This window comes from Brassica napus, chromosome C1 (genome assembly GCF_020379485.1).
Source record: "Brassica napus cultivar Da-Ae chromosome C1, Da-Ae, whole genome shotgun sequence".
Taxonomy (NCBI): domain Eukaryota; kingdom Viridiplantae; phylum Streptophyta; class Magnoliopsida; order Brassicales; family Brassicaceae; genus Brassica; species Brassica napus.
Genome location: NC_063444.1, coordinates 35801023 through 35821380, shown reverse-complemented (window position 1 = coordinate 35821380; position 20358 = coordinate 35801023). Strand labels below are relative to the sequence as shown.

The following is a 20358-nucleotide window of genomic DNA, read 5'->3' as shown; positions in this document are numbered from 1 at the left end:
TTTGTTAAAAAAAAATCTCGAGACGACTTCCATGTAAGTCGTCTAGGGTAAAGGGATTAGTTTTGCATTTGACCGGATTGTGTCGGAAATTTGACTTTTCCTGCATGACTTACACATAAGTCGTCCAATAGAAAATTTAAAAAAACAATATTTTGTTATACCTAGACGACTTCCATGTAACTCATTTCAGGTTAATTTTGCAATTCAAAAATAAAACTTAAAAATTTATTTTTTTCTAGACGACTTACACGGAAGTCGTCCGTCCAACGACTGATACAGAAGTCGTCCAAGATAAGAAAATTTTAACCAGAATCTCGGAATAAAATCATGGACGACTTTCGTGTAAGTCATCTAACGGACGACTTCCATGTAAGTCGTCTAGAAAAAAATAAATTTTTAAGTTTTATTTTTCAATTGCAAAACTAATCTGAAACGACTTACATGGAAGTCGTCTAGGTATAGCAAAATATTAAATTTTTAATTTTCTACTGGACAACTTATGTGTAAGTCGTGCAGGAAAAGTCAAATTTCTGACACAATCCGGTCAAATGCAAAACGAACTCGTTTACCCTAGACGACTTACATGGAAGTCGTCTCGAATTTTTTTTAACAAACAAAGATGGACGACTTCCATGTAAGTCGTCTCTAAAAACACATTTAAAAATCAATTGCAAACTAACCTCTGCATTGACCAGAAGACTTCCGTGTAAGTCGTCTACAGCCAGAAGACTTACCCGGAAGTCGTCTGGGCTAACATATCTGAAAAAATATATATGATTTCATAGTTTCAACCAGTGAGATAACTTGTTTAGCACACATAAGTCTTCTCCAAGAACCCAAAATCTCAAATAAAAGTGACCCACCAAGAATCGCAAGCTTTAATGGCTCTATGTACCATAAAAATTTTAGAATCAAAATCTTGAGTTTTTTGGATGAATATGGAGAGAAAGTGAAAGAGATGTTGTTTTTAATTCATAAGAATTGAGAAAGAATGAGTGTAAATCGATTTAGGTGCATTAAGAGCTTCAAATTGGTGGTTCATGGTGGTTGGTGTATTGATGGCAATGACAATCTTGTAAATACTTGAAGATGATGAAGTTGTGAGAGGTTCTTTCCCTCAGTTTAGCTAAAGGAATGCTTTAAAATATGTAAACCCATTTTGGTTCTTACTCTCAATCATCTCTCTTCTGTTAATGATATAAGCAAAAGTGTTTTTTTTTTGTCAGACATCCATATAGTTAGATCAAGCCGTACTCGAAATCAAGACCGGATTTGATTTACATGAAAAAACAAATACTGCTGTTTCTCGCCTCCTTTATAAGAGAGTCTGCACATTGATCCCTGGCCCTGGGGATATGCTGAGATACCAAAATTTAAGAAGCCTTTTTGTAGGCATCAAAATGAAACTAGCTCAGAGGTAAAGGTTGGCCAATCGACTGGGTTTGCGATCATGTTCATCAAATCTAAACAATTTGTTTCTATTAGGGCATTTTCAACTCAACACCATTTTTTTCTCCAAAATAGAGTAAAAATATGGAGTAAAATATAATCATACCCCACTCTATTTCTCACTCCATAATGGAATTTACTCCTTAAATGGAGTAATCTATTTTTTATTTGTTCATTACTCTATTAGGGCATCTCCAACCCAACACCTTTTTTTTCCAAAATAGAGTAAAAGTATGGAGTAAAAAATACTCTTAATCCACTTTATTTCTCACTTCATAATGGGATTTACTCCATAAATAGAATAATATGTTTTTTATTTGTTCATTATTCTATTAAGGAATGGAAATGGAAGTAGGGTTGCATCATTTTTATTTCATATTTATTTTTACTCCATTTTTTTTTAAATGGAATTTTACATTCGAAATGATTTTAAGACAAAAAAAAAATAAATCTGTAAATCACATAAATACTACCCAAAGTGATCCTTCTACCTCAGATAAGAGAGCCAAGATATTTTTGCGACAGCCTTGCCATCTAAAACATTCAGTCCTCAATTGATCCCTTTAGGTCCAGAGAGACAAAGATGTCTAAGCAATAACTTATTTACTCAAGTGACTTTATTTGCTTCTGTTGCAAATCTTTGCAATAAATGTCTCTGTAAGAAATTCTTTTTCTAGAGACTTTGAGAGAAAAATCATTATTCTAGACCGTTTTAGTTGTTTCTTGACTGTAAGTGTCAAAAAAAGTGTGTAAAATAAAATAAAAGTTTTTGACCGTTAGATCATAAGCAAAATGTCTAAAAGTGAAATAAAAGTCTGTTAAAGTGTCTTAAACCGTAACCAACTCTTATTTAATAATAATAGACCACAACAAGCAAGCATATGCTAAGTTTGGTCGCCATTTTTGTCTCAACAACTCTGAGGAACAATAATGTTGGGACCTCAGTGCTGCGAAAACCCGCCGGTTCTTAACCCGCTCTCCGGGTCGGGTCATGTGGAGAAGCTGGGTGGCCTAGATGTATACGTCTCTGGCTCTCCAGATTCCAACAAGTGCGTCCTCCTCGTCTCGGATATTTATGGTAAACATTACTTTTTTTTGTCTTTGATCTAATTGAAAGTCGTGTGTTTAATTTCGAGACAATAAAAAAGGGAAACTTTTTATTTAGACCCATCTGTTGGTTTGATCCTTTCTCATATCTGTGTTCTGACTTCAGCTTTGTGTTTTCTTCTTCAGGCTATGAAGCTCCAAACTTGAGGTATTATATAACGTCTCCTCTCTTCATCAATATTGAATTTGTGTTTGAAATAGTTTTGGTTTGGTTTTGAATTTGAACAAGCTGAAGTATATATCAGTAGATAAGATGTGAATGTGTTACTGGTTTTTTTTAATAAGCTTTGAGTTATTGTTTAATTGCATTCTCTGCATCTACTTTGTTGTTTTCGCCACAACCACAAATGAATGTTTAGAATTTATTAATTGTTATGTTTTTTAAGGGCGCTTGCGGACAAGGTTGCAGCTTCAGGATTCTATGTTGTGGTTCCTGATTTCTTCTACGGAGATCCTTATGATCCCTCTCATCAAGACAGACCCGTCCCTGTCTGGATCAAAGACCATGGCCCTGTTCGTTCCTTATCCCCTTTTTTTTTCAGTTGTTCCCCTAGATTTTTATGTCATCTTGTTCTGTTCTTTTCAAAGATTCCATCTGAACCAGTTCATGTTCTCTTTTCTTTAGGATAAAGGGTTTGAAGACACAAAGCCAGTACTTGAAGCCATAAAGAACAAAGGCATAATTGCCATTGGAGCTGCAGGGATGTGCTGGGGTGGTGAGTTTTTATGTCTTTTTTGATATACTCTCCTTATTACGCATTTATCACCTATGTTGTATTAAATACACTCTCTTTTGGAAATGTCTGATGCATATTACTGTATTCTCTCTATTTTGTGTTAAATAAATAATGATTTTCAGGAAAAGTGGTTGTGGAATTGTCTGAAGAAGAGCTGATCCAAGCAGCTGTTTTGCTTCATCCTACTTATGTCACTGTCGATGATATCAAGGGTAAAGTGACTTTTGGTGCTTTAAAAACAACTGTGATTGGTCTGGTTCCATGGTTTATGCCTTATCGATTTCACGGTTCCATGCAGATGTGAAGGTTCCAATAGCTATACTAGGAGCTGAGGATGACTTTTTGACCCCACCAGCACTCGTGAAGCAATTTGAGGAGATTCTTGCTTCTAAACCCGAGGTAGAGACTCTGCTTCTTCTGCAACTCAACAGTGCCTTTTTAACTAACTTTTATTGAGAATGTGTAGGTGGGTAGTTATGTGAAGATTTTCCCCAATGTTTCACACGGTTGGACAACTCGGTATGACATCAATGATCCAGAGGCGGTTAAAGCTGCTGAAGAAGCTCACAAGGAGATGCTTGATTGGTTTGTGACTTACGTCAAATGAATGATTGAGAAAAGGCTATCTCTTAAGTGTTCACATTTGCTACTGTTTGTTGAATAGCGAATAAGGAGAGAAGTAATAAGTATAATAAAACTCTTGGGTTGTGTGTGTCTCTCCACTCTCTGTTCTTGTCTATAGGTATGTTGAATAAAAAAATAAGTATGTTGTTGCTATGTTTGTGAGTTTGGCCTGTGATGCCTTTTGTTTATCAATATTTTATCATTGCAAAAACTTTACCCTTTCTCATCATCTTTGTACATATGGCAACAGATATCACTGTCTTCTTAACTCAGACTATCTCTAACCATATTCTACTTTTTACTCTGAAACAGAATTTAAAGTTAAAAAATGATCATTCACTACTTTGTTTTCCACTCTTTAGTGGAGTAAAAATAAATTCACTCTATATATGAAGTAATGCATTTATTTTTTGTCCATTACTTCATTTTAACTTCAAAACAGAATACAATTATAGTGAAATTTAATTCCATTATAGAGTTATTCAATTTAATAATAAGAGTAATAAATTTTCCCCTATATGTTAATCTTGGAGCATTACAACATGTTTTCGTAGCCACGCGTTATCGCTAAGATGATTCTTAGAATCTTTAGAAATATAAGTTGATCCATACAAATATATATTATATTTTTTTATTAAACTAATTATCAAATTGATTAGTAGTGTGCAAATGAATAATCTCAGTTATTTCCGTAAATAAAAGATACGGAATTACCTAATATTATTAACTTATATATGACAATTAAAGATTACGAATAATACATATTTGATAACAATTTTTGTATTCTCTCTTTTGTTTATTTTTATATTATTAAAAAATAAACAATCACATTAAACATATAATAAAAAAAATTAGATTTTTTCTTATATGTTATATTTTAAAATTTTAAAATCGACTATAAAATACTAAAAATGGTAAAAGTCCCACATTGAAATTTTTATGATCAATGGTTTAACTATTTTTTTGTTCAAGCAAGATATAAATGATCATAAATCGTATGAATATGAAGTCTCATTAATAGATACTCATATTATATATATATATATATATATATATATATATATATATAAATATAATATATATATTAATATCATTAAAATTAAATTATATACTATATAAAAATATGTTAATTTCAAAATTTGCATTGAAAAATTATTGAGATCTTAATATTATAATTTTGAAATTTGTATTGATAAATCTTACATTAAAAGTTTTGTGATTAACGGTTTAAATTTTTGTTACATAAAATATAAAAATGTTAATAAAATCATATGAGTAGGAAGTGTCAATAATAAATATTTATACTAAAATATACTATATATATTTATGTAAATATCACTAAAGTTTAATTATATACCATATAAAATAAATAAAATGATTGTTTTTATTTATTTACCAAAAAAATAATGTAAATAAATAAAAGGTATTGGTTTTTATTTATGTGATTAAATAAACAAAAGATATTGGTTTTGATTTATGTGCTTACTTTAATGTATATACTTTTATGTATACAAAATATTTTCTAAATAGATGGTTTCTAATATGTTATTTGATCTTGAAAAATCCAGAAATACTCTTCTTCGAACCGAAGTTATTTTTAATATTGGAAGCACTTTAGATAAATTATTTCATTCAGATTAAATATTTTAGTCTTGATTTTTATTCCTAAAAAGCTTTTAATGAAACATCATGACAAAATTCAAATCATCTCCTTTTGATTTTGTTGGAACAGTGAGAGATTTGGTCATTCGTCTAATATTTGTTTCTCATTAATACTCTATCTTTTTATTATAATTATAAGAATGAGAGATTTGAACTATTTATTATAATTTTTATGGTTTAACATTTAATTAATCAAACAGTTCTTAGTTTATACATAGTTTACATATACTAGAATTGTAAAGTATTACGTATATTTATACATGTATACTCTTAAGTAAATAAACCTCAAAATCATAGGTTAATAAAAAGGGGAATTTGCCAAAACTAACCCACAACTTGATTTTAACCCCAAACCTATACTCAAACTTGAATCAAATGCAAAACTAACCTAAAAGCCTTGTGAAATTACAGCTCAGCCCCATGTGACCAAACAAAAAAACAGAAGTCATTTTTACGAATATAGCCCTAGTAAGTCGTCTGAGTCGTCTGAGAAGTTGGAAGTCGTCTGGACGACTTCAAAGTAAGTATTCTGGTGTAGCTGATCTTAAAAATAATTTTTAAATTTTAAAAAAAAAATATTTTGATAAGCGAAAAATTAAAATCATGTAATTATAAACAGTTTTAAGTGATATAAATTAAAATATAACAAAATTGAATTGTTTTCAACATAGATGAGTGTAGGTAGTGAATCATGATATTCTTTGGTCTAGGGTTTGGCAACATATGTTGTAGTATTGTATGTATACTTAGGGTTAGATTTTGGAAAGCTTGAATGTTTTTTTGAAAAATTAATTTTTATATACATGTTTATTTTTGTGTATAGTAAACACCTTTGAAGTTTAATTTGATTTTATGAAGTGTTTAGTTAGTTAATTAAGTTTAGGGTCTAGACGACTTACATTTCGGTCGTCTGGTGAAGAAATTAAAACAGACGACTTACATGTAAGTCGTCCAAATATTCCCGCCTAAAATTTTTAAAAAAATTATTTTCCCGCTTAAATAATTTAAACCATACGACTTACTTGTAAATCGTCTGGGAAGTCTTCTAGTTTAGTTTCCCACTAAAAATATTTTAATTTCCCGCTAAAAATATTAAAGTGTTCTGGACGACTTACAAGTAAGTCGTCTAGGAAGTTGTCTGAATCAAAAATATTTAACCTAATTAGAGTTTTTGTCTCTTTATATAAAGAAAAATTTACACATTCTCTCTCCTCCTCTCAAATGGCTGCAACAAAAATGTAATGTTCATCACTTTAAAACTCTTCAACCTCTATCTAATCTCTTTGACTTGAAAACACCAAACTTTACATGAATTTTTCAGTTTTGTCTCATGTCTTTCTTACTGATCTATCTTTTTTTGCAGGTTTTTAATCAGATGGTACTCATCTTCCACTCATTTAAAGGTAGATCTATTAATTTTAAATATGTATTTTTGTGTGTTCTATAAAGGTATATTTATCTAATCTTCCACTCATTTTCTCTGTTTTTAAGTCATTTGAACGTTTTTGGATATGCAGGTTTTTCAGATCTGGAATTGATATGCAGGATTTTCAGATTTGGAAGACTTCTGGGACGACTTACATGTTAGTCGTCTAAAATATAATGCACTAGACGACTTCCAGGAAGTCTTTCAGACGACTTCCATTTCAGTCGTCTGGACTTCTTGGAAGTCGTCTGGACTTCATGGAAGTCTTCTGACGAAGTCTCCCTTTCGTAACAGATCTGAGCGTTTTGGTAAGTTTTTATGTCTGATTTTTCTTCATTTGGTAACTTCTTGTTGTATAAAGTTCTTACTTTTTTCCCAAACTAAAACTCTCTAAACTCATTCTAATCTCTTTGACTTGAAAACACCAAACTTTATATGAATTTTTCAGTTTTGTCTCATGTTTTTCTTACTAATCTATCTTTTTGCAGGTTTTTAATCAGATGATACTCATCTTCCACTCATTTAAAGGTAGATCTATTAATTTTAGATATGTATTTTTGTGTGTTCTATAAAGGTAGATTTATCTAATCTTCCATTCATTTTTTCTATTTTTAAGTCATTTGAACGTTTTTGGATATGCAGGTTTTTCAGATCTGGATTTGATATGCAGGATTTTCAGATTTGGAAGACTTCTGAGACGACTTACATGTTAGTCGTCTAAAATATAATGCACTAGACGACTTCCAGGAAGTCTTCCAGACGACTTCCAGGAAGTCTTCCAGACGACTTCCATTTCAGTCGTCTAGACTTCCTGAAAGTCGTCTGGACTTCCTGGAAGTCTTCTGACAAATTCTTCTTCCATATCAAGTGGAGTCCAAGCTTGTCTTTGTAGAGGAATGATCTATAATAGTTTTGTTTGTGGTCTGTTTTGTGAATTGCATGTCTACTCTTTTAGCTGTGAATTTTTTGTAAAATCAGTAATAATGTTTCCCAAAATGTAATACATGTGCTAACAATGTGTTTACACATTTACAAATCAATGAAATAATAAACTTCAGTAGCCTTTTTAATCAATAATAAACAAATCAATGAAATAATAAACTTCAGTATCCCGTCTTCCGCTGATCCTCTCACCATTTCTTGCGCATATAACAATGCTCTGTATGAAGTGGTGTAATCAAGTGTCATGCCAAACATGTCTATCACTTGTAACATGAATAGGAGGAAGGTCTGGAGCCATCTGTTGTAATGAGTAGGTTAACTCCACAGACTATGTGTTCATGTCCAGGTTATAATCTTCTTGAGCCATTGCAACAAGATCATCATGTGTCGAACCTTCACTCAAAAATAACATTCTCGCTCCTTTGAAATGATCAACCACACAATTCCAACATCCATCTTTCAACAACCATTCTCCATACACTGCATGTAACTGACGCATCATCTAAAAAAGTCAAAATATAACACATTATCAAACTTAGAACAAAGAAAACGAAAGTTTATTATAGATCGAAGCGGATGACTTCAATCTAAGTACTCCTGACGACTAAACTATACGTCGTCTAGTCAACGCATAGGTTATTTTTGTAATTGACTTTGAAATCTGTTATTTCAGACGACTGAAAAATATGTCTCTACTTTTGTTTGGTTAAAAAAAAACTCCGAAAAAGCTAGACGACTTACATTTCAGTCGTCATAGGTTAGTTTTGCATTTGACTGGATTATTTCAGAAGTTTGACTTTCCTGGATGACTTACATTTCAGTTGTCCCGTGAAAATTAAAATAATAATATTTTTTTAAAACTAGACAACTTATAATTAAGTTGTCATAGGTTATTTTGCAATTGAAAAAAAAACTTTAATATTTAATTATATATAGACGACTTACAATTCAGTCGTCCGTCAGACGACTTACATGTAAGTCGTCCACGATTTACGAGGTTTGACCAGAATCTCGGAATAAAATCCTGGACGACTTACATGTAAGTCGTCGGGTGGATGACTGAATTGTAAGTCGTCTGGGTATGATTAAATATTGAAGTCTTTTTTTTCAATTGCAAAACTAACCTATCACGACTTAGTTGTAAGTCGTCTAGTGTTAATTAAATATTGATATTTCAATTTTCACCAGACGACTGAAATGTAAGTCGTCCGGGAAAGTCAAACTTCTGAAATAATCCAGTCAAATGCTAAACTAACCTATGACGACTGAAATGTAAGTAGTCTAGGTTCTTTGTAGATTTTTTTGTAACCAAACAAAATCAGACGACTTAACTTTCTGTCGTCTCAGAAAACTGATTTCAAAGTCAATTGCAAAAATAACCTATGCGTTGACCAGACGACTTCCAGGTAAGTCGTCTACAGCCAGACGACTTCCCATGTAAGTCGTCTGACGAACAGATCTGAAAAAAAACTCGATTTCATACCTTAAATTGGTGAGATAACTTCCTTAGCACACATAAGGCTTCTCCAAGCACACAGAATCTCAAACGAAAGTGACCCACCCAGAATCGTTAGCTTCTATGACTCTATGAACCCTAAAAAGTGTAGAATCAAAATCTTGAGTTTTTTTAGCTCATTGTGGAGAGAAAGTGAGAGATATGTTGTGTTTAGTTCACAAGAATGGAAAAAGAAGAAGGGTAACTCGATTTTGGGAGCATTAAGAGCTTCAAATTGGTTGTTCATGGTGGTTGGGGTATTGATGACAATGGCAATCTTGTAATTACTTGAAGATGATGAGGGTGAGAGAGTAAAAATGTCATTTTCGAAAAAAAGAAAAAAAATTGATGGCATTTTCGTGAATTATATGAACTTGTGGGGTGAATAGGGCAAAACCAATTTCCAAAAAAAAAGGAGATTAGTTTTGTGTTTGACTTTAAGTTGTAGGTCAATTCTGCAAAAAAACCCTAATAAAAATAAGTAATTTGTTAGAATTAGATGATTTTTAGACCAAACTGGTGAATATATACTAGACAAACATTTATAGTTCGAGTATGCACTTATATTCTATAACAGCTTGATATATTAGATTTGAACACTAACATCTGAATAGAGTTTGCTGATTTTCTTCAAACATTTGACTCTTAGATATGTATATGGAGTTGAACTAATTTTTACAGATGTCGATCTTTTTAAATTGACACTTATGTAATTCAACAAATTCATAAAAGAAGTTAAACAAAGAAACAAAACTCATATCAATGAAATAAAAATGAGAACGAAAACACAATTTTATAGAGGGAGAAAATGATATCACTTATTAATTTTAGTGTATTTTTGTGTGTTCTATAAAGATAGATCAATCTAATTTTCCACTCATTTTCTCTGTTTTTAATCCATTTGAAAGTTTTTGGATATTCAGGTTTTTCAACTGGATTTGGATATGCATGTTTTTCAGATCTGGAAGACTTCGGGAAAGTTTTCTCGGAAGTCTTCTAAAATATATTGGGCTAGAAGTTTTCTTCTCACGGAGTCTTCTCCCATGTCTCCATTTCATAACAGATCTGAGCGTTTTAGTAAGTTTTTATGTCAGATTTTTCTTCATTGGGTAACCTCCTGTTGCATGAAGTTCTTATCTTTTTCCCAAACAAAAACTTTCCAAACCCACTGTAATCTTACTTGAAATCACCAAACTTTATATGAATTTTTCATTTTTGTCTCATGTCTTTCTCACTAATCTATCTTTTTGCTGCAAGGTTTTAATTAGATGGTTCTCATATTCCACTTGGATATGTACGTTGTGTGTTCTATAAAAGTATATATATATATCTAATATTCCACTCATTTTCTTTGTTTTTAAGCCATTTTAACGGTTTTTTTATATGCATGTTTTTTAGATCTGGAAGTCTTCTGACGGAGTCTTCTTCCATATCAAGTGGAGTCCAAGCTTGTCTTTGTAGAGGAATGATCTATAATAGTTTTGTTTGTGGTCTGGTTTGTGATTTGCATGTGTAATCCTTTAGTTGTGATTTTTTTTTTTTGTAAATTTGAAGAAAAGTTAAAGAAAAGAACCGGTAAATATGTTCATTTTCCACAATATTATCTTGCCAAAATTACTTACTTGACATAATTGAAATTATTGATACAATTTCAATAGCAAAACACAATAACACAAAAAAATTAATCAAATTTATTACAACTAAGAGAGAAGAATTCTCAAGAATGCTTAGTCAAATTCAGAAAAGATAAACCATTACATAAGTTCAAATATATAACAATTTCAATAGAAGTCTTATGAGAAGTCTTCTCGTAAGACTTAAATTTAAAGCGGAAAATTGAAATATAAGCGGCAAATTTCAAATTTCAAGAAAGGTAAAAAGTGTATCTTATGATCTAAAAAAACACATTAAACAATGTTACTTGATATTCTTGAACTTACTTAACACTTTTGAAATTTATATAAACATATTTTAAAATTACTTAAAAAATTTATAAAAACTAACGTAGAACCAATTTAGTTATGAATTTCATTCAAGAGCTCAAATGTCGACTAATATACATGAATTAATTATAAAATGTTAAAACGTCTTTATAGTCTTAGAGAGAATGAAATTTTATTAAACATTAACGCAGACGACATCCACCGAGCTCGTCTGTAGACTTCTAGGAAGTCGTCCATTTAGGGTAGTTTTGCAATTGACTTTTAACCTAGACGACTTACATGTTTTAAAAATTGATAGACACATATATATTATAATATATACCAATTTAGAATTGAAAACAAAATATTTATATAAAAATAAATGAAAACAAAAATCCGCGAAGCTTGATTATCAACTACTTATAGAGTGAATATTTTAAAAAAAAAACTATATAAATCCTATCAGTTCCTTATATTTTCAAATTTAATTTATTTATCATGAACCTGTAGCTGTTTTCGCAATTATAAATTTGTAAAAGAAAACAACCGATAAGCTAGTATTATATTTTACTTCCAGTAAATAAAACCATTTATCCTTGCGTTTTGGGGTTTGTTATGAGTTCTTCATTTGCTGAACGTCTCTCTCAGAATTGGATTGATCTTCTTCTTTTTTGTAACTTAAAGTTTACCCTTGGTTAGGGCTATGTTTTCCCTGTGTTTAGGACTTTGTTTTCGGATGTTTGGATCTTCGGACTCTTTATATTCCATCATTAAATCTTATCTTATAATCTTCCTTGTATTTTATAATGAATAAACTTCAACAGAAGAAATAAAAAACATTAAAAAAAACGTTGTAGAGCTAAGAAAGACTCCTACACAAGTTAACATTTTTGGAGAACCAAAGCTCAATTTACAAGCAATATAAATTTTAGTAATTTTTTTATAGTTTGTGGAATTAAATATAGATTGAATTATAAATTTTTTGATGGTTATACGGCCAAATTTCTCATTAAAGAAAAAGGTACTTACACAACAAAAGGGAAAATAAAATAAAAAAAGTCGAATATCCATAAATTCATTTTGTTGACTAAAAAAATCTGAAAATTTATTTACAAGGAAAAAAAAGGGTAACGGCGTTCTCTATCTCCACGCCTCTGTATATAAAGCTGCAATCGCAAAATCAAGAACGCTCCTGCTTCTTCGGCTGAGCACCTGAGAAAGATAAAATTAGGTTTTCTTTGGCGATCGATGGCGAAAAGATTATTCGCGGTGCTCGAGTGCCAATCATTACTAGAGAACCTATCTCCCTTCGTGGATCCCAAACGCCCAAAGAACTTCCCCGACGGCGAGAGTCCAACATGTCCATCTCCGAACTCGGTGATCGGGTTCCCGGAATTGACGGAAGAGCCGAAAAGCGACTCGGATCGGAGCGTTCTGTGCAGGCTGTGCGTTCGGTTACCGGACGGGAGAAAAGTGCAGAGGAACTTCCTCAGATCAGAGTCTGTTCAGCTTCTCTGGTCGTTTTGCTATTCGTTGATGGATGAATCGGAGAGGAGGGAGAGATCTTTCAAGCTGATTCAGGCGGTTCCTGGGGAGTACAAGAGTCTTTATTACGGATCTGAGACGAGTTTTGAAGACTCTGGGCTTGCTAACTCGTTGATCTCTGTGATTTGGGTGTGAATAACTTACTTACTTTTGATTATCTGGTTTTTAGTTTCTCTATGATTTGAACAGTTTATAGGGTTAAGTATCCGATCAAATCGTCTTCGCATAACATTGGTTACAAGTCAATTTCATTTTTAAAGTCTATCTTCTCCTTTAAGATATCTTTCTTGTCTTTGTTTTCTGCTATCTTGACGTTCGGATCAGTCTCTTGCCAATCTTTGATGCGAGAGACATCTCTTGCCGTTATCTTGCTCTTTATCGCAGTCTCTAACCATATCATGCCTTCTCTCGCATGAAGCTCTTATTTGGATTAAAAGTGTTGCTTTACAAATGATTTGCTCTCCGTACACTTTAAAGGCTCAGCATTTCCGGACTAGTTGTGGTACCGATCACGGATTGTGTTCTTTGTTATCCAAGGTGTCATTGCTTAGCCTTAATGTAATTGAGATGTAAGGCCGTCTTGGCATTATTGTTTATATCTTTGGTTTTATGTTCTTCTCAGTCTTTTTGTAGCCGCCCGTAATAAGAAATCTCATTTGACAAAAGGAAATAAGAAATTATCAGATGGATTAATAAATAAGTTTTAATTATTTTCGTAATTTCTTTAAATTATTTAAAAGTTTGTATTAGCATGAACAAGCCTTCCAAAAATGTTAGATATAGATGAACATTATAAAAGATAAATCTTATAAAATATTATACTTGTACTTAGAAATTACTTGTTCATCAATTATTGTATATATCTAATATATTAATTTAGAGTTCTATTTTTTATCCACTTATAAATACTATGGGCATAGCCCTGCGCAAGCCCGGGGTCATTGGCATTATCGTTGATCTATATAAGAATCTGAAGATGATGATGTGTTATGTTGTGTTTTTTGAATTGATTAACTATATGCGGACATCGTTGAGGTTCTAGAGTGTACCTGAGCTCAGTAGTTTAAAGTCCCTCATCATACTAAATGAGTTTAACTTAACCATACACATGAACCATCATCAACATGTTTGAAATCATAATATGTTTTAGTATTTTAAGTCCTTGGCAGGGAGGGGTAAGCTGTTTTGCATTAGGTTCTGTATTATTATTGATTTTAGTATTATTAAGCAAGTTATTGATTTGACTCGGCGGCGTTCACAACCATTGTCACCGCGGTTTTTATATAGTCACCAAGAAGAAGAAGAAGAAACCAACTTATCTTTGCTCTCTTAAAATATCCTTTTTATTCAGGAAGATAGTTTATTAATTTGCAATGGAGTAAACCAAGAAGCTCAAAACTTCTTCTGAGTTCCCCTTATCTGATGAATCCTCATTCTTCTTCTTATATCAGGTTTTGAGGCTTTGAAAATGTATTAGTTTCAAGCTTTTTCGTTGTTTTCAGTTGCTATTTTTTTTTCAGGCCTTAGAAAATGGTGGAAGTGAAGAAAGAGTCAGTTTCTTGCCGGAATATTCAAACGGTCGTGAAAAGATACATAGAGATAAGCTCAACAAACAGTTTCTTGAGCTCGGAAATGCATTTGGTATTATATTTATATATAAAAAAAGAACAGAGTGTTACGAAAGAAAAGAAAAGGGAGGAGCCGTTTCTGTTGAAAATATAAAAAGACGTAGGTTCCGCTGTACTATTTGCACAAATTTGTTCGTTTGTATACACACTGAAAATTTTTCTCTTCCCTTTAATAAAAAACACTCTCTCTCTATATCAGTGTTATCTTCTCCTACGGGTATAAATTTTACTCTTATTTAAATTTCTCAATACTATAAAATCATAAATTATTTTATAACACGTTATCAGCACGATCACTCTGCGATTCGGTAAAATTTATTTGTATCATTTATACCATGTTATAATGGTCGGTATACCGCCTCTACTATTATTTATATCATGCTATAATGGCCGGAATACCGCCTATATTATTTACTAGTAATTTAATTTATTTATTGGTCGGCCGAGCCGCCTTATATTCTGTTTATTATTTATTGGTCGGCCGAGCCACCTTATATTCTGTTTGTTATTAATTGGTCGGCCGAACCGCCGTATAATTTATTTATTACTCTGCATTGATCGGCTGAGCCGTCGCATGATTTGTTGTCATAACATAAATATTTCATTGCCATAATTTTTACTTTTATGAAATTTTATAGAATTGATTGACTGTTTAATACGATATTTTCAGACTGATTTTAGTGCATTCGATTTAACCCCAACGGTCACAATCCAACGGCCATGAACAATAATTTTCATCTATAAATACAACTCATTTTCACTCTATTTCATTTCAAGAAAGATGATTCGCGCACTTTTGTTTTTATGTGCCATTTTTATTTGTGTTTATATTTATGGTTTATTCGTTGGAGAATTTACTCAGAGTGAATTTAAGATGAATATCGGTTTAATTTTCTTTACATCGCTTCTCCTTGTAATTGCGTGTATTATCAATATAAATGGTTCGTTTTAAAATTACGAAATTCTAATAAAATATTTTATTTTGTGTTTTTTAGAAATACAAATGGCAAACATCGAGAAACTCCAGTTCCCGGCCCTGAAAATAACTGGCGAAAATTACGTCGGGTGGGTCACAAACGTGAAACCATATCTGGTGATGAAAAAGATAACCGAAACAATTGTAATCGGTAACAAATCACCACCCGAACATATAGCCGAAGCGATAATCTTCCTGAAGAAGCATTTAGATGAAAATCTAACGCACGACTATGCAAACGTTGAGGACCCAGCTGAACTGTGACAAACTTTAAAAGAAAGGTTCCATAACCAGAGACAAATCAACCTCACTCACGCTCTAGAAGAGTGGAAAAATCTGAGGTTCCAAGATTTTCAAAAGGTTGAGGATTACAATTCCGCTGTCCTGAGGATAGTTGCACTCCTGAAGTATTGTCGTAATCCTGTCTCTGAGGCAGAAATGATGAATAAAACATATATCACTTTCCACAAACAGCTTCACTTCTTGCCCAAAATTTACAGAAAATGCGGGTACACGAGATTTTCTGAACTGATGGTTGCGCTCATGTTAGCTGAAAAGAACAATGAGCTCTTGATCAAAAACCACAATTCCCGACCTACGGGAGCCAAAGCATTCCCTGAAGTGAATGCCACGGCGATAGAAAATTCGGAAAGGAGAAACCAGGCCAATCGAGGTCATGGCCGCCGTTTCAACAACAAACGTGGAAAAACTTACAATCCCAAATGGAGGGGATCTAACAAGTGGGTTAGACCCGGGCAAGTTTCCAAGGGTAAAGAAACTCAAGAGGATACCACCCAGAAGCGTGAGACAGTGTGTTACAGATGTGGTTGTAAAGGACATTGGTCCCGTACCTGTCGTACTCCTTCACATCTATGTAAGTTATATCAAGAGTCCACGAAAGGCAAAACTAAAGAAGTGAACCTCACTGAAAACTTTGAAGGGACATCGTACCTCGATGCCTCCGACTTCGCTAATGAGCTGGACTAGATTACTCCTGAAGAGAGCCGAAATGCTTATAATAAGACTATTGAATAGTTTTCAATATTGTCATGTATAATTATTACATTTCCTGTTTTAAACAAATAATGATGTTTTAACATCACCTTAATGTATAATTATTGTGTTTTTCCTTATATGAATGAATTTTATGTTTCTTTTTATATTTATGACAATTTCATAAATGGATCAGAATGCAAATGGAGCAAAAATCTAAGAAACGGATTCGTGAAATATGCATACCAAATAGTGGAACGACGCACACTATTCTGAGACAAAAGAGATATTTCTCTGATATAAAACCGACAAGAATTGTCGTCAATACAATATCAGGTCCTGCAGACATGATTGAAGGAACTGGTAAAGCAAACTTTACGTTACCAAATGGAACAAAATTTTCCATAAATAATGCTCTATATTCTCCAAGTTCTAAAAGGAATTTGTTGAGTTTCAAAGACATATATCTTCACGGATATGATACTCAGTCTGCAACTGAGGATGAAAAGAAATACATGTATGTAACTTCTGAGAAATGTGGCAGAAAACACATATTGGAAAAGTTTCCAGAACTTCCTTCAGGAATACATCATACTTATATCGATGAGATCGAATCAAATCTTGTAGTAAAACGAAACCCAGAAGAGTTCACATTATGGCATGATCGCCTTGGCCATCCAGGCACTACAATGATGCGTAAAATCATAGAAAGTTCACATGGTCATTCACTGAAAATCCAGGAGATTTCTCAAGGGAATAAAATGACATGTGTTGCATGTTCTCTAGGAAAATTGATCGTAAGGCCATCGCCAACCAAAATCGATAAAGAATCACCAAAGTTCCTTGAAAGGATTCAAGGTGATATATGTGGACCTATACATCCACCTTGTGGACCATTCCACTATTTTATGGTATTAATTGACGCATCCAGTAGATGGTCACACGTTTGTCTATTATCATCTCGAAATGTGGCATTTTCGAGATTCCTAACTCAGATAATCAAATTGCGAGCACAGTTTCCTGATTATACTATTAAAAGAGTTAGACTAGACAACGCTGGTGAATTCACATCCCAAGCATTCAATGACTATTGTATAGTAATGGGAATTGAAGTTGAACATTCGGTTGCTCATGTTCATACGCAAAATGGTTTGGCTGAATCTTTAATCAAGCGTCTGCAATTGATTGCAAGACCATTGATCATGAGATCAAAACTTCCAACCTCTGTATGGGGACATGCCATTTTGCATGCAGAAGCACTCATTCGGATCAGACCGAGTGCATACCATAACTATTCCCCACTACAGTTAGCGTTTGGTCGAGAACCAAATATTTCCCACTTTAGAATCTTTGGTTGTGCGGTATATGTGCCTGTAGCATCACCACAACGTACAAAGATGGGACCACAAAGAAGATTGGGAATATATGTTGGTTGTGATTCTCCATCAATTATACGATATCTAGAACCACAGACTGGTGACGTTTTTACGGCACGTTTCGCCGATTGTCATTTTGATGAGAAAGTATTCTCAGTTCTAGGGGGAGAAAACAAAAATGTAGAAAATGACATCAAATGGAGTGTACCTTCATTATTATATCTTGATCCTCCCACTAAAGAGTCAGAACTAGAAGTTCGACGAATTATACATTTACAGAGTATAGCTAATCAGCTACCTGATGCATTTGTAGATACCAAGACGGTAACTAAATCTCATATACCAGCTGCAAATGCTCCTGCTCGTATCAAAATGTCAAATGAACAAGAAAAGGAGGATGACACACGAGAGCCAAAAACACGCCTGAAGTGTGGTAGACCTGTTGGTTCTAAGGATAAGAATCCTAGGAAACAGAAGAAAACTGAAATATATGATGCACCCAAAACAGAAGAAAATATTTTGGAAGAAATAAATGATAAGGATTCTGATGAATCAGAGCATCATGAATCAGAGCATCATGAATCGAAAGATAATCATGAGATTTCTATTAATTACATCCATAATAAAAGGATATGAAATAGAAATGAACAAAATGACCTTGATGATGCTTTCTCATATATTGTGTCAAGTGAAATAAATGAAGAAATCGATGATCCAGAACCAAAATCTGTCTATGAATGTCAAAAGAGACATGATTGGGAACAATGGAAAAATGCAATACAAGCTGAACTTGATTCGCTTAATAAACGAAAAGTATTTGGATCTATTGTGCTCACACCTGCAGATGTGAGACCAGTTGGGTACAAATGGGTTTTCGTTCGAAAGCGAAATGAGAAAAATGAGATTACGAGATACAAAGCTCGTCTAGTGGCTCAAGGTTTTTCTCAAAGACCTGGAATCGATTATGAAGAAACGTATTCTCCAGTTATGGATGCAATTACGTTTAGATTCCTGATGAGTCTAGCAGCTGATAAAAATCTAGAGATGCGTCTCATGGATGTTGTTACAGCTTATCTATATGGATCATTAGATACTGATATCTACATGAAAGTTCCTGATGGATTTAAAATGCCAGAAGCATTAAGTTCCAAACCTAAAGAGTTATGTGCAATAAAATTGCAAAGATCATTATATGGGTTAAAACAATTTGGACGTATGTGGTATAATCGTCTCAGTGATCATCTAATAAAAGAAGGATACGTGAATGATCCTATATGCCCATGTGTTTTTATCAAGAAAACAATATCCGGATTTGTAATAATCGCGGTTTATGTTGATGATCTTAATATTATCGGAACTCAAAAGGAAATACAAAAGGCATCAGACTATCTCAAAGGAGAATTTGAGATGAAAGATCTTGGACAGACACAGTATTGTCTTGGCCTACAAATAGAACATTCACAAAATGATATATTTGTGCATCAATCCACATACACTAAAAGAGTGTTGAAATGATTTAACATGGATAAATCAACTTCTCTTAGCACCCCAATGGTCGTTAGATCACTTAATATTGAAAGTGATCCATTTCGACCACCTGAGGAGAAAAAAGAGATACTTGGTCCGGAAGTACCATATCTAAGTGCAATTGGAGCACTGATGTACCTTGCAAATTGTACACGGCCTGATATATCATTTGCTGTGAATCTTTTGGCAAGATTCAGCTCATCCCCAACTCGAAGACATTGGAATGGGATTAAGCATGTTTTTCGTTATCTCCAAGGGACCATTGATTTAGGCTTGTTTTATCCTAAAAGTTCAAAAGGTCAAATGGTTGGTTTTGCAGATGCAGGATATCTTTCAGATCCACACAAAGCCCGATCGCAAACAGAATACGTTTTTACGATCGGAGGCACTGCTATATCTTGGCGTTCTCAGAAACAAACGCTCGTGGCTACTTCTTCAAATCATGCTGAGATCATTGCACTCCATGAAGCAAGTAGAGAATGTGTATGGCTAAGATCAATAAGCCGACACATCTGTTCAAGCAGTGGAATTGACGAAAATATAGAACCAACTATTTTATATGAAGATAATGCAGCATGTGTTTCTCAAACAAAGGACGGATATATCAAAAACGATAGAACGAAGCATATTCATCCGAAGTTCTTCTCATACACTCAAGAGCTCGTGAAGAAGAAAGAGATTGAAGTAAGATATGTCCAATCATGCGACAATGCAGCCGACCTCTTCACAAAATCACTCCCTACCTCGGTATTCAGAAAACACATCCATAACATTGGAATGCGTCATCAGAAGGATCTATGACTGCTTATTCGAGGGGGAGCTTACGTAGTTGTACTCTTTTTACCTTACTATGGTTTTTCCCATTGGGTTTTCCTGGAAAGGTTTTTAACGAGGCAACAAAGACGTTAAGCGAGAGCGGATAGTGACACCGGCTCCAAGGGGGAGTGTT

The 20358-nt window shown here is 33.3% G+C and overlaps 3 protein-coding genes across 3 annotated transcripts; all 3 read left to right on the top strand.

Moving 5' to 3' along the window:
• Positions 1 to 2278: 2278 nt before the first annotated feature.
• On the top strand, positions 2279 to 4111 carry LOC125580713 (endo-1,3;1,4-beta-D-glucanase-like). Its single transcript, XM_048745710.1, has 7 exons — positions 2279 to 2527; positions 2683 to 2704; positions 2943 to 3069; positions 3182 to 3272; positions 3416 to 3505; positions 3592 to 3692; positions 3760 to 4111. The coding sequence occupies exons 1-7, from the start codon at positions 2380 to 2382 to the stop codon at positions 3898 to 3900; spliced, it is 720 nt and encodes a 239-aa protein (XP_048601667.1). The 5' UTR covers positions 2279 to 2379; the 3' UTR covers positions 3901 to 4111.
• An 8357-nt stretch (positions 4112 to 12468) lies between these two features.
• LOC125580712 (plant UBX domain-containing protein 12-like) lies at positions 12469 to 13186 on the top strand. Its single transcript, XM_048745709.1, has one exon. It carries the CDS (start codon positions 12613 to 12615, stop codon positions 13042 to 13044), a length of 432 nt encoding a protein of 143 aa, XP_048601666.1. The 5' UTR covers positions 12469 to 12612; the 3' UTR covers positions 13045 to 13186.
• Positions 13187 to 16044: 2858 nt separating this feature from the next.
• On the top strand, positions 16045 to 16500 carry LOC125579966. Its single transcript, XM_048743888.1, has one exon. It carries the CDS (start codon positions 16045 to 16047, stop codon positions 16498 to 16500), a length of 456 nt encoding a protein of 151 aa, XP_048599845.1.
• Positions 16501 to 20358: the final 3858 nt, after the last annotated feature.

Coding starts and splice junctions, on each gene's coding strand:
- LOC125580713 (XM_048745710.1), top strand. CDS start 2,380: ATGTTGGGACCTCAGTGCTGCGAAAACCCGCCGGTTCTTAACCCGCTC. Junction 3,506..3,591: donor CACTGTCGATGATATCAAGG/GTAAAGTGACTT, acceptor GGTTCCATGCAG/ATGTGAAGGTTCCAATAGCT. Junction 3,693..3,759: donor TTCTTGCTTCTAAACCCGAG/GTAGAGACTCTG, acceptor GAGAATGTGTAG/GTGGGTAGTTATGTGAAGAT.
- LOC125580712 (XM_048745709.1), top strand. CDS start 12,613: ATGGCGAAAAGATTATTCGCGGTGCTCGAGTGCCAATCATTACTAGAG.
- LOC125579966 (XM_048743888.1), top strand. CDS start 16,045: ATGGTTGCGCTCATGTTAGCTGAAAAGAACAATGAGCTCTTGATCAAA.